Source organism: Anomaloglossus baeobatrachus, chromosome 9 (assembly GCF_048569485.1).
Source record: "Anomaloglossus baeobatrachus isolate aAnoBae1 chromosome 9, aAnoBae1.hap1, whole genome shotgun sequence".
NCBI lineage: Eukaryota > Metazoa > Chordata > Amphibia > Anura > Aromobatidae > Anomaloglossus > Anomaloglossus baeobatrachus.
In genome coordinates this window covers 21,663,899-21,682,154 of record NC_134361.1, presented here as the reverse complement: position 1 = coordinate 21,682,154, position 18,256 = coordinate 21,663,899, and the positions used below count along the sequence as shown (strand labels likewise).

The window sequence follows — 18,256 nt, the reverse complement described above, 5'->3', positions numbered from 1 at the left end:
CACCGAGTAAACCTGAGCACCGAGCAAACCTGAGCACCGAGCGTACTCGAGCACCGAGCATACCTGAGCACCGAGCGTACCTGAGCATCGAGCGTACCTGAGCACCGAGAAAACCTGAGCACAGAGCGTACCTGAACACCGAGCAAACCTGAGCACTGAGCGTACCTGAGCACCGAGCAAACCTGAGCACCGAGCATACCTGAGCACCGAGCATACCTGAGCACCGAGCATACCTGAGCACCAAGCATACCTGAGCACCGAGCATACCTGAGCACCGAGCATACCTGAGCACCGAGCATACCTGAGCACCGAGTAAACCTGAGCACCGAGCAAACCTGAGCACCGAGCGTACTCGAGCACCGAGCGTACCTGAGCACCGAGCGTACCTGAGCACCGAGCATACCTGAGCACCGAGCAAACCTGAGCACCGAGCAAACCTGAACACCGAGCAAACCTGAGCACTGAGCGTACCTGAGCACCGAGCAAACCTGAGCACAGAGCGTACCTGAGCACAGAGCAAACCTGAGCACAGAGCGTACTCGAGCACCAAGCATACCTGAGCACCGAGCGTACCCGGGCACTGAGTGAATCCGAGCACCGAGTGTACCTGAGCACAGCGATACTTGCGCGAGTTAAGTTCGCACATAAAGCATTCGATCCCCGAACCCGAGCCCTGTTTTTATGTAACTGTTATTCACACATGTATAATAGACCGGGGTGGGAATCGCACACATCCCGGTGCCCTCCGGGGCTGCGCCGTCCTCATCTGTTTGCTTGCTTTTGCATATTAGATTTGCACCCATGTCACAGAGGAGGGTCGCTGACTGTGATGTGACTTTTCTCTCCAGATACAAAGCACAGTGTATGACAACCCAAACAGACGGACCGTACTGCTGATATCCCACCGCCTGAACGTCGTGGAGAAGGCCGACCACATTCTGGTTCTGGAAGAAGGTCAGATCAGAGAGTCCGGCAGACACGAACAGTTACTGGCCCAGGAGGGCGTCTACTGGAGACTCTGGAACAAGCAGCGCAGCACCTTCCACCGGCAGAACGGAGACGTGCCACAGGGATGAGCATGAGGTCTCCTCTTGTGCCTTGCCCCTTGTGCAGTGTCCCTAGAGTCGTGTCCCTCATGTTGAGCCCCTCATGCATTGTCTCTTATGCGGTGTCCCTTGTGTCTGTGGCCCTCGTGTGTCTGTGGCCCTCGTGTGTCTGTGGCCCTCGTGTGTCTGTGGCCCTCGTGTGTCTGTGGCCCTCGTGTGTCTGTGGCCCTCTTGTGTCTGTGGCCCTCGTGTGTCTGTGGCCCTCGTGTGTCTGTGGCCCTCGTGTGTCTGTGGCCCTCGTGTGTCTGTGGCCCTCGTGTGTCTGTGGCCCTCGTGTGTCTGTGGCACGCTGCGCTGATATCTATGAGAGTTAGGCCACACGGTGCCTTGTAGATGTGTAACATAAGCTCGCATTGTCACACTGCTGTTACCTTATGTCAGGTGGCCTCAAGTCACCGTCTGGCCTTAACCTTTTGCAGGCAGCCAAGTCAACAACTATTATGGTTTTTTTCTCCATGATGAGTTTTTGTAATATATCTTAACCAGTATTTGCGGTATTTGTATGTTTTTCATAGTGCATGTGCTTGCTGTCAGTGAATGAGAATACAATAAACCTGTACATACAATGTGTGTAAGGGCAGGAGTTTTGGGGGCACAGCAGCACCAAGTTTAGCTCCCATAGGGTGAAATGGAGCTCTCAAGCAGCAGGATGTCCCCCTGCAGGAAAAAAAAAGAGGATCTGTATCCTCAGGTGAAAAAACCCTGATGAATATCCATGTATAAAAGGGTGAGACTGTTCCAAGTTTTCTTATAATAGCTAACACTGCTATATAGGTCTACTTTTTTTTTTTTAACAGCTTCCAGTTTGATCTCGAGCCATGATGACTTGATGGATGAACGCTCTGTAGAAAGATTGATCTTGTGCAGGCTAGATAGGTCCAGCAGGGTCTTCTCCGCCTAGATAGCTCTAGCAGGGTCTTCACCACCTATATAGCTCTAGCAGGGTCTTCTCCACCTAGATAGCTCTAGCAGGGTCTTCTCCACCTAGATAGCTCTAGCAGGGTCTTCTCCACCTAGATAGCTCTAGCAGGGTCTTCTCCACCTAGATAGCTCTAGCAGGGTCTTCTCCACCTAGATAGCTCTAGCAGGGTCTTCTCCACCTAGATAGCTCTAGCAGGGTCTTCTTCTCCTAGATAGGCCCACCAGTCTTCTCTGCCTAGATAGGTCCACCAGGGTCTTCTCCATCTTTTTCTTGAGAATATCAAGCCATCGGGTTGTTGATTTTCCTCTTTGTCTTGTTCCTTCTATTCTTCCCACCATTATGTCCTTCTCCAGTGCATATAATGTGTAGACGGGTCGTAGTTTGATTTTAGTGACGAGTCTGTATTGATTTGTTCAGAATTGATTTGTTTGTTATTTTTGCCATTCATGGTATTGGTAACTTCCTTCTCCAGCATCATGTTTCAAAGGTGTTGATTTTTCTACTATCTTGTTTCTTTATTGTCCAGGATTTGCATCCATATGTGACTACAGAAAAGACCAAACTATGTACGAGCCGAGACCAGACTATGTACGAGTTGTGTCTTCGTCACCAGTGAAATGCTCCTTGATTTGCAGACCTTGTCCAGTGACTTCATTGTTGATTTGCCCATAGCTATTCTCCTATTGACTTCCAGTGTCCGCTGCATCTTGAGTGATCATTCATTCAAGTAGATGTGGGTATTTTAATCGTGATCCAAATGAATGGTGTACAACATGTTGGATGACATTCATTTGGATCACGATTAAAATACCCACCCTTGCATTGATTTTGAGTGCCGAATTCTTTTTCTACTATCTACGGAGTTGGATCCTATCCAGGCACCTTCAAAAAAACAGGAGTGCCGTATTTTATTTTTCCATTGATCCGAGTAGTTTACAGATTCCATCTGAAATGTGTCCTGGTTCTACCTGGTGTTACTCAATATCTCCGTCTTCTTTGTATTCAGTAGGAGTCACATGTTTGAGCTTTCCATCTTGACACTCCGTAATAAGAGTCCTTAATGCCATGTACGCTATCAATATTGTATTGTCTGCGTATTTAAGATTATTGCTGATTTGTCCAGCAATTTTGGTTCTTTCTTCTTTTTCGGCAAGTCCGGCCTTCCTGAAAATAGCCTCCGCATATAAATTGAAGAGAATGGTGACAGGACACCTCCTTTTCTGACTCTTTGCTCTACTTTGAACCATGTCGGGTCACCATGTTCCGTTTGGACTGTTGTTTCTTGGTTGATGTAAAGGTTCCTGATGAGGCTGATCTGAAGGTTTGGCACACCCGTATCTTTATATTCCCTCTTTGCCAAAATAGGGTTCCTTTTGTTTGTAAGTATGTCTTCTATGGCCATTGGAATTTAACTCGTTTTTTGGTAAATTATTAAAAGCTAGGTTTTAAACTTTTCACATGTTGCGAATACGAAAACCTGTACAAAGCTAATTTCCCTCCGTGAGCTAAACACAAGGCTCTTTTAGTTTGCAGCAATATATCAGACTGGAGTCCGGGATGTTTCGCTCGCAGAGCGTTGCCTACACCGGATACAATTGTATCATTCACTGACAGCAAATGTGAAAATGGCAGCCAGATATTTTACCATTCAGGCTGCACCATTGTCAATTTCAGACTATTTTTCTACCTTTTTAGTGCAATGTGTTATAATTTAATGTATTTTTAGATATATGGATTAGACGCAATAAATAATAAAACAAATAAAATGTTAGAAAATTTTATTTTTGGATAATGACAAGCGCAGGTTTGTTGGGATAACGAAAGATGGAGAAATGTGAACGTGGTGATGAAGTCGTCGTCTCTGGAGCTCAAACCCACTGTTACTGCTTCTTTCCTTCCTCGTAGTCATGCAGTAGATCGCTGATATCATACTGCCCGACTTTCACCCAGCCGTCCTCCTTCATATGATACACTGAGGAGACAGACACCAATCATTTAGTCTATGTCATCAAATTCATTAAAAGGGGGGTGAGCCACACTCACCGGCGAAATCCACCCCTTCGCTCCGGTGCTAGAACTCTAATGGTCTCCGCCAGACCGACCAGAAGTTATGACGTCCTGAGCATCAGTCACCGGACCCTGGAGGTAATCATGGGTCTGGAGGTTGTGACGTCATCACTTATTGCTCAGTAGAAGCAGCAGCGCTAGTGCAAGGAGGTGGATTTCTCTCCTAGGCATGGTTTCTTTTTTCCTTTTATAAACATGGCTGTCCTCTGTTAACTTTAAACTTTGGTATAAACCTTTTACCTACTAATCGTAGGATAAAAGAAAACTTCCTGATCTCTAGATTTCTGACCACTTGGGCCCTGCCACCCATCGCGAAGATGACGTACTGAAGAGCGGAAGTTGTGCAAGAGTGGAGGTTGTGCAAGAGTGGAGGTTGTGCAAGAGTGGAGGTTGTGCAAGAGTGGAGGTTGAGCAAGAGTGGAGGTTGAGCAAGAGTGGAGGTTGTGCAAGAGTGGAGGTTGTGCAAGAGTGGAGGTTGTGCAAGAGCGGAAGTTGTGCAAGAGTGGAGGTTGTGCAAGAGTGGAGGTTGTGCAAGAGTGGAGGTTGTGCAAGAGTGGAGGTTGAGCAAGAGTGGAGGTTGAGCAAGAGTGGAGGTTGTGCAAGAGTGGAGGTTGTGCAAGAGTGGAGGTTGTGCAAGAGTGGAGGTTGTGCAAGAGTGGAGGTTGTGCAAGGGTGGAGGTTGTGCAAGAGTGGAGGTTGTGCAAGGGTGGAGGTTGTGCAAGAGTGGAGGTTGTGCAAGAGTGGAGGTTGAGCAAGAGTGGAGGTTGAGCAAGAGTGGAGGTTGAGCAAGAGTGGAGGTTGAGCAAGAGTGGAGGTTGTGCAAGAGTGGAGGTTGTGCAAGAGTGGAGGTTGTGCAAGAGTAGAGGTTGAGCAAGAGTGGAGGTTGAGCAAGAGTGGAGGTTGTGCAAGAGTGGAGGTTGTGCAAGGGTGGAGGTTGTGCAAGGGTGGAGGTTGTGCAAGGGTGGAGGTTGTGCAAGAGTGGAGGTTGTGCAAGAGTGGAGGTTGAGCAAGAGTGGAGGTTGTGCAAGAGTGGAGGTTGTGCAAGAGTGGAGGTTGTGCAAGAGTGGAGGTTGAGCAAGAGTGGAGGTTGTGCAAGGGTGGAGGTTGTGCAAGGGTGGAGGTTGTGCAAGGGTGGAGGTTGTGCAAGAGTGGAGGTTGAGCAAGAGTGGAGGTTGAGCAAGAGTGGAGGTTGTGCAAGAGTGGAGGTTGTGCAAGGGTGGAGGTTGTGCAAGGGTGGAGGTTGTGCAAGAGTGGAGGTTGAGCAAGAGTGGAGGTTGTGCAAGGGTGGAGGTTGTGCAAGGGTGGAGGTTGTGCAAGAGTGGAGGTTGTGCAAGAGTGGAGGTTGAGCAAGAGTGGAGGTTGAGCAAGAGTGGAGGTTGTGCAAGAGTGGAGGTTGTGCAAGAGTGGAGGTTGTGCAAGAGTGGAGGTTGTGCAAGAGTGGAGGTTGTGCAAGAGTGGAGGTTGAGCAAGAGTGGAGGTTGAGCATGGATTCCTCTGCTCTATTCATTCTCAAAGTCCTGCTCATAGCCAACAACAGCATTCTCCAGATCGGCGGGCGCCCTAGCAGTTGGATTCAGAGCAATCTGGAAGTTATCCTCTATCAATGAACTTCTAGAAGGGTCAAAAGGGACTAGAGCTTAAAGGGGTTGGAACATAATTCTTTTTATAGGAATTATGATAATTGTATGATCACTGGGAACCCCACAATTACTAAAACAGGGGTCCTGAGTCCTATAATGGATCGGATTGAAGGGAACAGTGGGCAGGATTAGTCTATGGGACTGATGGAGATAGTCGGGGCCAGTGCTAGGTTGTTACAAGGGTGTGTAACGGATGGCCAGGGAACACAGGGGAACCTATGCAGACCCTAATGCTGGGGTCTTTGAGCTCACCCTCACACCCGGAGGTACCCTTGAAGATAGGGAGGTACGGGCCCCCAACCTGGCCCTAACTCCTGTCCTGGCCATGATGACAAAGTCCCCACCACCCAGGAGACTGACCAGGACGTAGATCCCAAAAACCCCACCAACAAAGAATAACAGTAAGGGTAAATCAAAACTCATGCACACCTAGAACCTACACCAGGGAGCAACCAAAGGTGGACGGGTAAGGGTAACTAAGGGAAGGCAGTAGAAACAACAACTGACAACTATAACAAACCACACAACAGCAGCAGGAAACACATCCTCCCTGCTCCAGGATAGCTCCAAAGTAAATAGAATAACCAGCAAACTCTCCAGGAAGCAGAGGGCTTAAACCTAGGCCGGAAGTGATTAACCACAGACAGCTGAGCAAGTCTGCTACTACAGAAGAGAAGGCGTTAACCCATCATGTGCCCAAAGGGAAAAACAATGTTTAAATGTGCATGGTCTCAGATGAAATGAAGCTAGTCCTGAGCTTGTGCCTAGTCACAAGACGCACAGTGACAATCGTGACATCAGCTTTTTTTGTCTTTCCCATAGACAAGAGGGAGAACAAGTGGTGAGATAAATACTGTAATTTGACACCTTTCCTCAGATAGGAGAATCTAATCTCTCTGCTCTACATTTGTTTTACATACAAATTGTGATATGAAAAATAAAAGTAAAAGATAAAAATAATATTAAAAATAAAATTTAACATAAAAACCTGGTTTAGTCAATAGGTCATTCCTTGTCGTCCTACAGTGCAGCACCAATGGAGGTCATGCTGCTGCTTTGGCGTAAAGGAAAGAAAATTTACAGTGGGAATTTAGGCATTTTTTGATGACACGTTCCCTGTTAGGCCGAATATTTATGGTTCGGTGAAGACCACATCATTGGCAGTTGGCATCAGCTACAACACTCTTCTATCACAACCGTAATTTAAACTAGCTTCCGCGAAGGAGTATTATATTAGCGATCAAGTGATCTCATAGTCAAGTTCACCAGTGTGACTCAAAAATATAGTAAGAAAAATAATATATATATATACCTGTGGTAGCAGATACTTACTATTCACCACCCCTCCGGAATAATTATCGCGGTGTGCGGCATAACTGATGGCTCTGCGGCCCAGGTCATATGCTTCTTTAGGGCTCAGATCCTTACGGTATCCGCTGTCCATAACTCCATATGCATAGGAGCTTCCTGATCCCGTGGAGAACATGTCATTGGTGAGTCTTGTCCCGTTTTCATCAACGTAATATAATCCAGGTCCCTGTAACGTTACATAGATTATAATTGGTTCCGATCCGATATTGGGCATTATGCCCAGAACACATCATCACTCCTCATCGTCAGTATTATGTACAGAGCACATCATCACTCCTCATCGTCAGTATTATATACCAAACACACCATCGCTCCTCATCGTCAGTATTATATACAAAACACACCATCGCTTCTCATCGTCAGTATTATGTACAGAGCACACCATCGCTCCTCATCATCACTATTATGTATTATGTACAGAGAATACCATCACTCCTCATCGTCAGTATTATGGACAGAGCACACCATCGCTCCTCATCGTCAGTATTATGTACAGAGCACACCATCGCTCCTCATTGTCAGTATTATGTACAGAGCACACCATCTCTCCTCATCGTCAGTATTATCTACAGAGCACACCATCGCTCCTCATCATCAGTATTATGTACAGAGCACACCATCGCTCCTCATCGTCAGTATTATGTACAGAGCACACCATCTCTCCTCATCGTCAGTATTATCTACAGAGCACACCATCGCTCCTCATCGTCAGTATTATAAACAAAACACACCATCGCTCCTCATCGTCAGTATTATATACTAAACACACCATCGCTCCTCATCGTCAGTATTATCTACAGAGCACACCATCGCTCCTCATCATCAGTATTATGTACAGAGCACACCATCGCTCCTCATCGTCAGTATTATAAACAAAACACACCATCGCTCCTCATCATCAGTATTATGTGCACAACACACCATCGCTCCTCATCATCAGTATTATGTACAGAGCACACCATCGCTCCTCATCATCAGTATTATGTACAGAGCACACCATCGCTCCTCATCGTCAGTATTATAAACAAAACACACCATCGCTCCTCATCGTCAGTATTATGTGCACAACACACCATCGCTCCTCATCATCAGTATTATGTACAGAGCACACCATCGCTCCTCATCGTCAGTATTATAAACAAAACACACCATCGCTCCTCATCGTCAGTATTATGTGCACAACACACCATCGCTCCTCATCATCAGTATTATGTACAGAACACACCATCGCTCCTCATCATCAGTATTATGTACCAAACACACCATCGCTCCTCATCGTCATTATTATGTACAGAACACACCATCGCTCCTCATCGTCAGTATTATGTACCAAACACACCATCACTCCTCATCGTCAGTATTATATACCAAACACACGATCGCTCCTCATCGTCAGTATTATGTACAGAACACACCATCGCTCCTCATCGTCAGTATTATGTACAGAACACACCATCGCTCCTCATCGTCATTATTATATACCAAACACACCATCGCTCCTCATCGTCAGTATTATGTACCAAACACACCATCACTCCTCATCGTCAGTATTATATACCAAACACACGATCGCTCCTCATCGTCAGTATTATGTACAGAACACACCATCGCTCCTCATAGTCAGTATTATGTACCAAACACACCATCGCTCCTCATCGTCAGTATTATGTACCAAACACACCATCGCTCCTCATCGTCAGTATTATGTACCAAACACACCATCGCTCCTCATCGTCAGTATTATGTACAGAACACACCATCGCTCCTCATCGTCAGTATTATATACCAAACACACGATCGCCCCTCATCGTCAGTATTATATACCAAACACACGATCGCTCCTCATCGTCAGTATTATGTACAGAACACACCATCGCTCCTCATCGTCAGTATTATATACCAAACACATGATCGCTCCTCATCGTCAGTATTATGTACAGAACACACCATCGCTCCTCATCGTCAGTATTATGTACCGAACACACCATCGCTCCTCATCGTCAGTATTATATACCAAACACACACCATCGCTCCTCATCGTCAGTATTATATACCAAACACACCATCGCTCCTCATCGTCAGTATTATGCACGGAACACACCATCGCTCCTCATCATCAGTATTATGCACGGAACACACCATCGCTCCTCATCATCAGTATTATGCACGGAACACACCATCGCTCCTCATCATCAGTATTATGCACGGAACACACCATCGCTCCTCATCGTCAGTATTATGTACCAAACACACCATCGCTCCTCATCATCAGTATTATATACCAAACACATGATCGCTCCTCATCATCAGTATTATATACCAAACACATGATCGCTCCTCATCATCAGTATTATATACCAAACACACACCATCGCTCCTCATCGTCAGTATTATGCACGGAACACACCATCGCTCCTCGTCATCTAGATTTATGGTAAACGTTTGTCTCATATCTCGATACCGATTGCTTCGGAAGATTAACGATTGCCTTATCTCACCTAATTCTATTTGGACATTCAATAACGTTTCATAGCACCAGCGTCAGGCATTTATATAAATGAAATGAAGCAATTCTGCCACCTAATCGTTGTGCGGAGCCGATTACCTTCTCATCCCAGCCGCAGATCATGCTGCCCACACTCAGGCCTGTACCTCTGTACTCCAGCATCATGTTACACAAGAGTTTGGAAGCTGCCGACACCGTGATCCGGGAATTATTCCGCAGCTGATATAACCTGATAGAAACACAAAAGTATAGAAATTAGGTAAAATGTATCTTCTAAATAAATCCAAAACATTTTCAAGCTGGTATTGTACCAAAAAAATGGAGCCCTGAGCTCCTACAGTTCTTATTTCTGGCACAAAGGACCACATACTGTTATTTAGTCAGCTTCATAGCAACCCTCTTTTAAAAGATGGATCCATTTTTTTACCTAAACTTTAAGAGCAGAAGAAATATTTGGATATTTTATTGCTAGGAGGACTACAGTCAATCCAGGCATCAAAGTCAGGAGACCCCCAGCCAATCCAGGCATTGCCATTAGGAGACCCCTGGATGATCTGGCTATTAGGGGTACTTCTCACATAGCGAGATCGCTGCTGAGTCACGGTTTTTGTGACGCAGCAGTGACCTCATCAGTGATCTCGCTGTGTGTGACACTGAGCAGTGATCTGGCCCCTGCTGCGAGATCGCTGCTCGTTACACACAGCCCTGGTTCATTTTTTGGACGTTGCTCTCCCGCTGTGACGCACAGATCGCTGTGTGTGACAGCGAGAGAGCAAAGATCTGAATGTGCAGGGAGCAGGAGCCGGCGTCTGGAAGCTGCGGACGCTGATAACCAAGGTACACATCGGGTAACCAAGAGAAGCGCTTAGCTTCTCCTCCCCTCCTCCTCTTGATGTGACTGATTATTCAAGAGACCTATGGCCAGCCAAGCATCATTGTCAAGAGATGAACCGCTAGTACGGGTATTACTGTCAGGAACTCCACAGTCGGTCCAAGCATCGCTGTCAGGAGAGCCATAGCCAATCCTGGAATTGCTATTGAGAGACCCACGGCTGGTCCAACCCGTAACCGGTCCAAGCATCATTGTCAGGAGACCCCCGACCGGTCCAAGAATCATTGTCAGGAGACCCCCGACCGGTCCAAGAATCATTGTCAGGAGACTGATCGGGAAAAATGTAACCTACACACTTGCATAACTAAGAAGTGTGGTCTGGCTGAACATCGTTGATAATTGTCCAGGACTCCTTGAATAATTACAAGATCTAATAAAGCACCAGCGCTCTGGTAGACCTGCAATTGCATGCATTGGCTGTCTTACTTGTATTGCTATATGCAGCAATAAAGGATTTTTGCAGAATGATACACATATGTGTACCCACTGGTAACAGTGCAAAAAGAAAGACAAGAAAAACAAGCAAAGTCACAGTCTGCATAGTAGTATATACCAAATCCAATGAGCATAAAATAGTTACATGAGTCGTAAATAATGACAAAGAAAACAAATTATACATATATATTGTATCAGACACCTGCACTCCTTGGCGAGAAGCCGTTCCCAGTACTGGCAGTCTGCAGCGCTCCCGGACATGGTGCCCAGCAGGTACGGGTTTATCTCAATCACTTTATTAAACTTCACTGTAGCTGTGGGAAAGGAACATGACATATACGAGAATCATTATATACAAATATCAGGTAACTAATTGCTAATACTAAATCACTAGACTACAGAGGTCCCCAACCTTTCTGACCTTGCGAACCACATTTAGCTCTGAGAGAGAGCTATGAGCCACATTCAGCTCTGAGAGAGGGGAGCAAACCACATTCAGCTCTGAGAGAGGGGCGCAAGCCACATCCAGCTCTGAGAGAGGGGCGCAAGCCACATTCAGCTCTGAGAGAGGGGCGCAAGCCACATCCAGCTCTGAGAGAGGGGCGCAAGCCACATTCAGCTCTGAGAGAGGGGAGCGAGCCACATTCAGCTCTGAGAGAGGGGCGCGAGCCACATTCAGCTCTGAGAGAGGGGAGCGAGCCACATTCAGCTCTGAGAGAGGGGAGCGAGCCACATTCAGCTCTGAGAGAGGGGCGCAAGCCACATTCAGCTTTGAGAGAGGGGCGCAAGCCACATCCAGCTCTGAGAGAGGGGCACGAGGCACATTCAGCTCTGAGAGAGGCTCACAAGCCAGATTCAGCTCTGAGAGAAGGTCACAAACCACATGTGCGCTGAGAGAGGGTTGCGAGAAACATCCAGCTCTGAGCAGGTACATAACTACAATAGGTACAGGGGTTGCAATCGCACCCGGACCCTGGAGCCTAGGAGGCCCCAAGAGTCCTTTTGGCCTATACAAAAAGATTCTAATGTAGACAATACTTTTCAGCACTTTACACTCATTTATCACTTACAGATATATTGCCCTGCCGATGCACGTGAGTCCACTGCCACAATCACTCCATGCTGGAACTTGAAGGCCAGTGTGGTAGTCCCGTGCCATGGCTCTAGTTTTACGCCATCCACCCCTTCCTCCAGACGACGCAGAAATGCTGCAGGCTGAGAAAAAAAATATATAAATTATGAGGTCCAACATTATCTGGATCTGAGTTTCTCAATGTTCCCACTAAGAAAACCCAAACAGTTACATACTCATAATGTTATGATTATACCTGGTCTTGGGCACACATGCACCACCTGGGGCCAATATTGCTCTTTTTGGCCCTCAACATGAAGGCCAGTCACAATAAGATTTACCAATACTAAAGGAATTAGAAAAGTGGAAGAGTTGTCCACAGCACCGATTGCTTTCACTCTCGTCTTATGGCAACTATTGGAGACAGTTACCCTATAAGTCATCCAAATCATTAATAAGCATTGCAATATGCTTAAGGATCTTGGCCAAGCCGGAAACCATAGTGTTGACAGCTGTTTTGGGATTCTTGACAATTGTCAGTAGAGGAGGGTACTGGTTGGCTGGATGAGCAGGGTGCGTTGAAGCTCCAAGGCCTTTCGAGGTCTAAAGGGACCGCTTTTTCCTACTGAAAGAGAAGGAATTTGCCTCCTTTTCCCCATGCGCTTCCATGCTCCTGACTTCCTTGTTGAAGTGTTTGCCCGGGAATACTTATTATTTTAGTTTTTTTCATTATAGGGTTGGAAACCTAGAAAATAACAAACATACCAATACTCAGCCTCTCCAGGTTCAGTCCTGTCTTTCTGCCACCGCTCTGGCATTTGTTGACATGTTGCCTCAGGAGTACAGCACATGTACCACTGCAGCCAATCACTGACAATCCTCTTCCGATGTACACATGACAAGCTGAGTCCAGTCATTGGCTGCAGCAGTCACGTGGCTGTAGTCGCCGCTGTGGCACAACTGCCACGTCCACATGAAACAGCTCATCGGCAGGTGTCGCATATCCCACATAAAGACCATCAAACTCAAACAACTGGACGTTTCGAACTTCAAATATATAAAAAATTTCAGCAGCAAATTTTGCTTAAAGAAATAATCCAATAATTTACAAGTTTGATAACATCTACTCTACAAAAAAGAATTTGATACTGCTGTAATGCCATGAAATCATTATAGAAGTCAATGAGACGTGACCCAATAAGTAATATTATCTGTACCTGGCATCCGGGTGGCACCGTCAGTTCAGTGTTGTATGGTTTAAAGGAGACTGTGGGTGAAATTTTACCACCAGAGAGGGGCAGTCTCCAGTCCTCGTGTCCAGACGACCCACAAAAATTCAGAAGAGCCATACCAAGGAGAAGACTCGCCCCCGAAAAGTGATCCTCAGTCTTCTGTTCTCCTGGATCTACACTTCTCTATCTCTCCTTTCTCCTCTCTGTTTTATATAAATCTCTCTTCGTCTTGTTCTTTTCCTGACGTATTCTGCCTGCATGAAAGTGAAAGTGTTGATCTCATCCTATTCTCCTCCTCCTCAGTCTCATGTTGACTGTTCATAGCAAAAATCGGAAAGATCTCAGCTAGGTTTACTTCATGGTTCGTGGTAACTTGTCAGTCAGTAAAAAAAGAAGCTCCGTTACCCTTTCATGACCAAGGACTTCAAGCTCTAAATACTCACAGCAATATGTTATCTTTTGAAATTATACCATCACAAATGTGATTTATTTTTTTTTTTTCTCTCTTAATGTTAGCAATTTAATATTTTAGAATTTATGACTTTTTATAGCTTTTTTTTTTTTTTTTTTTTTTTCAGGTCATACAGATACATGTTGCATAACAATTATGAGTACCAGGACCATGAGGTGCAACAAATAAAGGAAAGAAGGGGAGAGAGGGGGCTGGAGGGCACTGCACACAGGCGATATTGTGACAATCATCCACTAAACCACCTAAAAGAACTCCTGGCACACAGACTCCCCCTTCCACCCCTCTCTCATTCCCCTAAAGGAAACTTACCATAAAAGAAACTCCTAATAAGAAAGGTCAGAGAGTGGAAAGAGAGAGGAAGGAAGACAGAAAGGGAGAAAGAGTATCGAAAGAGGGTGCCATGGGGCCTTCACCTGCCCGCCATGTTTATGTAAGGAGGTAAAAGGTACCGATCAACAAGGGGATTTGGGTCATGTCATGGGTTTGAGCCAGACCCTGCCAAATAAGACTCCCAGTGGGACCATTTTGTGATCACAGACTCTGCATCCCCCCGCGACTGGGCCAGAACCCTCTCCATCCGATATATTGCATTCACCTCGTCAATCCACTCTTCCAAGGTTGGAGAGTCTGCCTTCTTCCAGTGACGGGGTATAACCGTCTTGGCCGCCTGTAGGAGGTGTCGCAGAACAGATTTTTTGTACGCAGCCTGCGGCATAGGGAACATGTAGAGCAGAACCGCCTCAGGGCGTCTAGGCACGATCACTCCTGAAACCTCTTTGATCGCCTCTAGCACCCCCCCCCCAAAAGGACTGCAAGGCTAAACACGACCACCATATATGCGTCATGGTGCCCCCCTGGCTTCCGCACCTCCAACATTTATCCGGGGTCTCAGGCCACCACCGATGCAGGAGGGAAGGGACCCGATACCATCGTGATATAACTTTATAACTGGTCTCCTGGGACTTAGTAGCAGTCACCGACTTGTGTGACAAATGGAAGCACCGCCCCCATTGTTCTCTAGAGAATGTTTGGTTGAGCTCCCCCTCCCATGCTCCGCAAAAGGGGGGGAGATCATCCAAGCCCCTGGAGACCAGCAATTTGTATATAACTGAAATGTTGTGATTCGGGGCAGTCGTTGTTGTACACATGGCCTCATAAGGGGATGGAGAGAGTGAAAGCTTGTGCGTCTGTGTAAGTGATGTAATAAAATGCTGGAGTTGGGCGTACTCAAAATTGTGGCGTAGTTTTTGGGGTTTCTCCCCCAAAATTATAGAGAGTGGTAGTGTCCGTCCCTGTGGGGCAATATGGATGAGCCGAAGAGGCGTCCGTTTAGTTCCTTCCAGGAAGCGAGTAACAGAGGTACCCGGAAGAAAATCCGGACTATCGGTCACCGGCATCAGCGGTCCATATGCACGAATCAAATCGCATTTCCTACCAGGGGCGTGTATGGTGCGCAGAGTCTGCTCGACACTGTACCCCACCACCAGTTTGCGACGGTTCAGCCGTGGCCACGTCCAAGGCAGAGTTGACGCCGACAGAGAGCATAGATCATGGGCCAAACGCACCCATAGTTTAGACACCTCATTATGCAACAGGTCCAGGACACGGGCATGGGCCACTGCTAGGTGATACTTTCGGCAGTCCGGCAGTCCCAACCCTCCCGCGTCCTTTGGTCTGGTCAGAACACTACCTCGTAATCTGGGTCGGCCCTTGGCCCAGACAAACTGGATAAATAATTGTTGAATTTTGTACCAGTATGACGCAGGGATGTGGACGGGTACCGTCTGCAGGAGGTATAATAAGCGAGGCAGGACTGTCATTTTGAGGGCGCCAACCCTACCAAACCAGGACACCACCCCCTGATGCCAGGTGGCTAGATCCCTCTCTAATTTGGTAAGAAATTGTTGGAAGTTAAGTGAAAACAGTTTGGTCAGGTCAGATGGGATGGTGATACCCAGATATCGGATACTATTGTTTTGTGGCCACTTAAAAGGGTGTTTGGATTGTAGGCAAGAAACTAGATTTGGAGGAAGGGAGATATTCAAAGCCTCTGATTTGTCGAGGTTTATCCGGAAATTGGACCATCTCCCAAAGCTATCCAACTCCGACATCAGGGATGGGAGTGCCTCAAGCGGGTTAGTGAGATAAACTAAGAGGTCATCGGCGAAAGCCGAGCATTTATATTCATGGTTCGCTATCTTGATCCCGTAGATGTCCGGGTTGGCTCGCAGGGCCACCATGAGATGCTCCATCACTAGGATGTATAGAAGAGGGGATAAGGGGCATCCCTGTCTCGTCCCGTTACGGATGGTGACAGTGTCCAATAAGGTGCCATTGATTTTTATACGTGCCGACGGGGTGTGGTACAGTGCAAGTATTTTAGCCGTTAGGTTTGGGCCCAGCTGCAGATGATTTAATGTTTGGGCGAGTGACTCCCATGAAATCCTGTCGAAGGCCTTCTCGGCATCTAAGGACAGGATCATCAATGGTATCCCTCGATTGCGAGCAAATTGAATAATATCTAGAGTTTTAAGGGTATTGTCTCTAGCCTCTCATCCCGGGACAAACCCAACCTGGTCTAGGTGGATCAGATCCGGAAGGAGAGGATTGAGCCTGTTGGCAATAAGTTTAGCATAGCACTTAATATCTACATTGAGCAGGGAAATCGGTCTATAGCTACCGCAGACGCCCGGGTCCTTGCCCACTTTGGGAATGACTGTAATGTGCGCCGCTGTAGAGTCTGTTGGAAAGAAGGTGGTGTCTGAAATTGAATTAAAAGACTCCAACATCAGAGGCGCAAGTAGGGTCGAAAAGGATTTATAGAATTTTGCTGTTAGCCCGTCCGGACCTGGACTTTTATTGCCAGGAGCGCTCTGGATAACCTGCAATAGTTCTTCTATCGTGAACGGGGCCTCAAGATTTTCTAATATGGTTCTATTCAGTTTTTTAAAGGGGGAAAGGGGGGCATCCGTTGAGGCGTTGGGGGACACCCTAGGAGGGGGTAGATTGTACAACCTAGAATAGTATTTATGAAAGGCATTTGAAATCTCAGGGGTAGTATGCACCAGGCCACCCGATGATTCCTGAATATGTGAAATCAGGTTTGTTGCCCTTTTGGCACGTAACGCGTTGGCTAGCATTTTGCCTGGTTTGTCGCCGAACTCGTAAAATTTGCTCCTGCCCAATTGGATAATGTGTCTATATGAGGAGTCCAGTAATTTCCTAACCTCCAACCTTGCTCTCAGAAGTGCTTGGAGTGTCGAGGCCGCCAGAGCACGTTTATGGAGGAGTTCAAGTGTTGTGACTTTTTGAAGAGCGTCTTTGATGGCTTGTGCCCTACTTTTTTTAATTCGAGAGCCGTGTTTAATGAGAGTCCCACGAAGGACACATTTCAGGGCCTCCCACTTAAACACAGGCGCAGTGGTGTCTGATGCGTGGTCCCCCACAAAATTTGTGATAGAGGTGCAAATGTCTGAAGTGCAGCCTTCATCCAAAAGCAGTGACTCGTTAAGCCGCCAGGATCCTGCCGTCTTTGCCATGGATGGAACCTGTATGGAACAGAACACTGGAGCGTGATCCGACCATAGGATGTTTCCAATCCCGGTATGGGACAGCCAAGATAATACCTTATGCTGAACCAGGATATAATCTAAGCGGCTGTACGAGTCCTGCGAGTGCGAGTAAAAGCTGTAATCCCTGTCTGAGGGGTGCTGTATGCGCCACGCATCATACAGTTGGAGCTGTAATAAAGATTTTTTTAACTCGTTTAATTAGTGTATAGGAGAGGCTTGATCGACCCTTGGAGTTATCCATAGCCGGATCGAGCGTGATGTTCAGGTCCCCACAAAGAACCACTGAGCCCCTAACCAAAGGGAGGGCCGAACGTACTAATCCGGCGACAAAGCAGTCTTGGTTCTGATTAGGTGCGTACGCATTAATTATAGTAAAATCCTGTCCACTAAGAGATAATGATAAGACAATATAACGTGCTGCCTCATCTATTTTAACGTCCAATACTTGGTGAGGGAGTGATTTGTGTATCCCTATCGCCACCCCCTTTGAGCGTGTCTCTGGATTGTTGGCAAAGAACCATGTGGTGTAGTATTTGTTTTTGATCTTTGGGGTGTGGTTAGTTTTAAAGTGCGTCTCCTGGAGGCAGATCAGGTGTACCTTACGCTTGTGCAGGTGATAAAGGATCTGGGCCCGTTTCTCTGGGGTGTTGAAACCCTTCACGTTGAAGGATGTAATATTCAGGTCTGCCATTTAGAAGGGAATCCGGATGTTGCAATGGAAGGAGGGCAGGTTTGCAGTTTTGGTGGACGGTCCCCATGGCGAGGTCTAGTACAGAAAAAGAAGATTAGGAAAAAGAGAGAAAAGAGGAAGGGAGACGATTCAGAGGAACAAAACAAAAGCAAAGGGAAAGCCTCCGCACTTAACACTAAGCAAGTTAATACAAACAACGGGAGCATGTCCGCCGCACACCGGCGGGGCAGGGGCTTCCAACCTATTGGGGGGAGAATCTGGTCAGACATAGCCAAAAG

The 18,256-nt window shown here is 46.8% G+C and overlaps 2 protein-coding genes across 3 annotated transcripts in view; one reads left to right on the top strand and one right to left on the bottom strand.

The window, feature by feature from the left end:
- The window catches only part of TAP1 (transporter 1, ATP binding cassette subfamily B member), a 38,898-nt gene extending 35,118 nt beyond the window's left edge, over positions 1–3,780 (top strand). For both annotated transcript variants that reach the window (XM_075323244.1, XM_075323243.1), the window contains one exon: positions 849–3,780. In XM_075323244.1, the coding sequence (XP_075179359.1) occupies positions 849–1,076 (228 nt within the window). In that variant the 3' untranslated portion in view covers positions 1,077–3,780. The remainder of the gene's footprint in view (positions 1–848) is intronic.
- A 22-nt stretch (positions 3,781–3,802) lies between these two features.
- PSMB8 (proteasome 20S subunit beta 8) lies at positions 3,803–13,549 on the bottom strand. Its single transcript, XM_075323242.1, has 6 exons — positions 13,229–13,549; positions 12,010–12,154; positions 11,142–11,253; positions 9,712–9,841; positions 7,068–7,272; positions 3,803–4,000 (listed from the first exon to the last, which is right to left on the bottom strand). The coding sequence occupies exons 1-6, from the start codon at positions 13,358–13,360 to the stop codon at positions 3,909–3,911; spliced, it is 816 nt and encodes a 271-aa protein (XP_075179357.1). The 5' UTR covers positions 13,361–13,549; the 3' UTR covers positions 3,803–3,908.
- Positions 13,550–18,256: the final 4,707 nt, after the last annotated feature.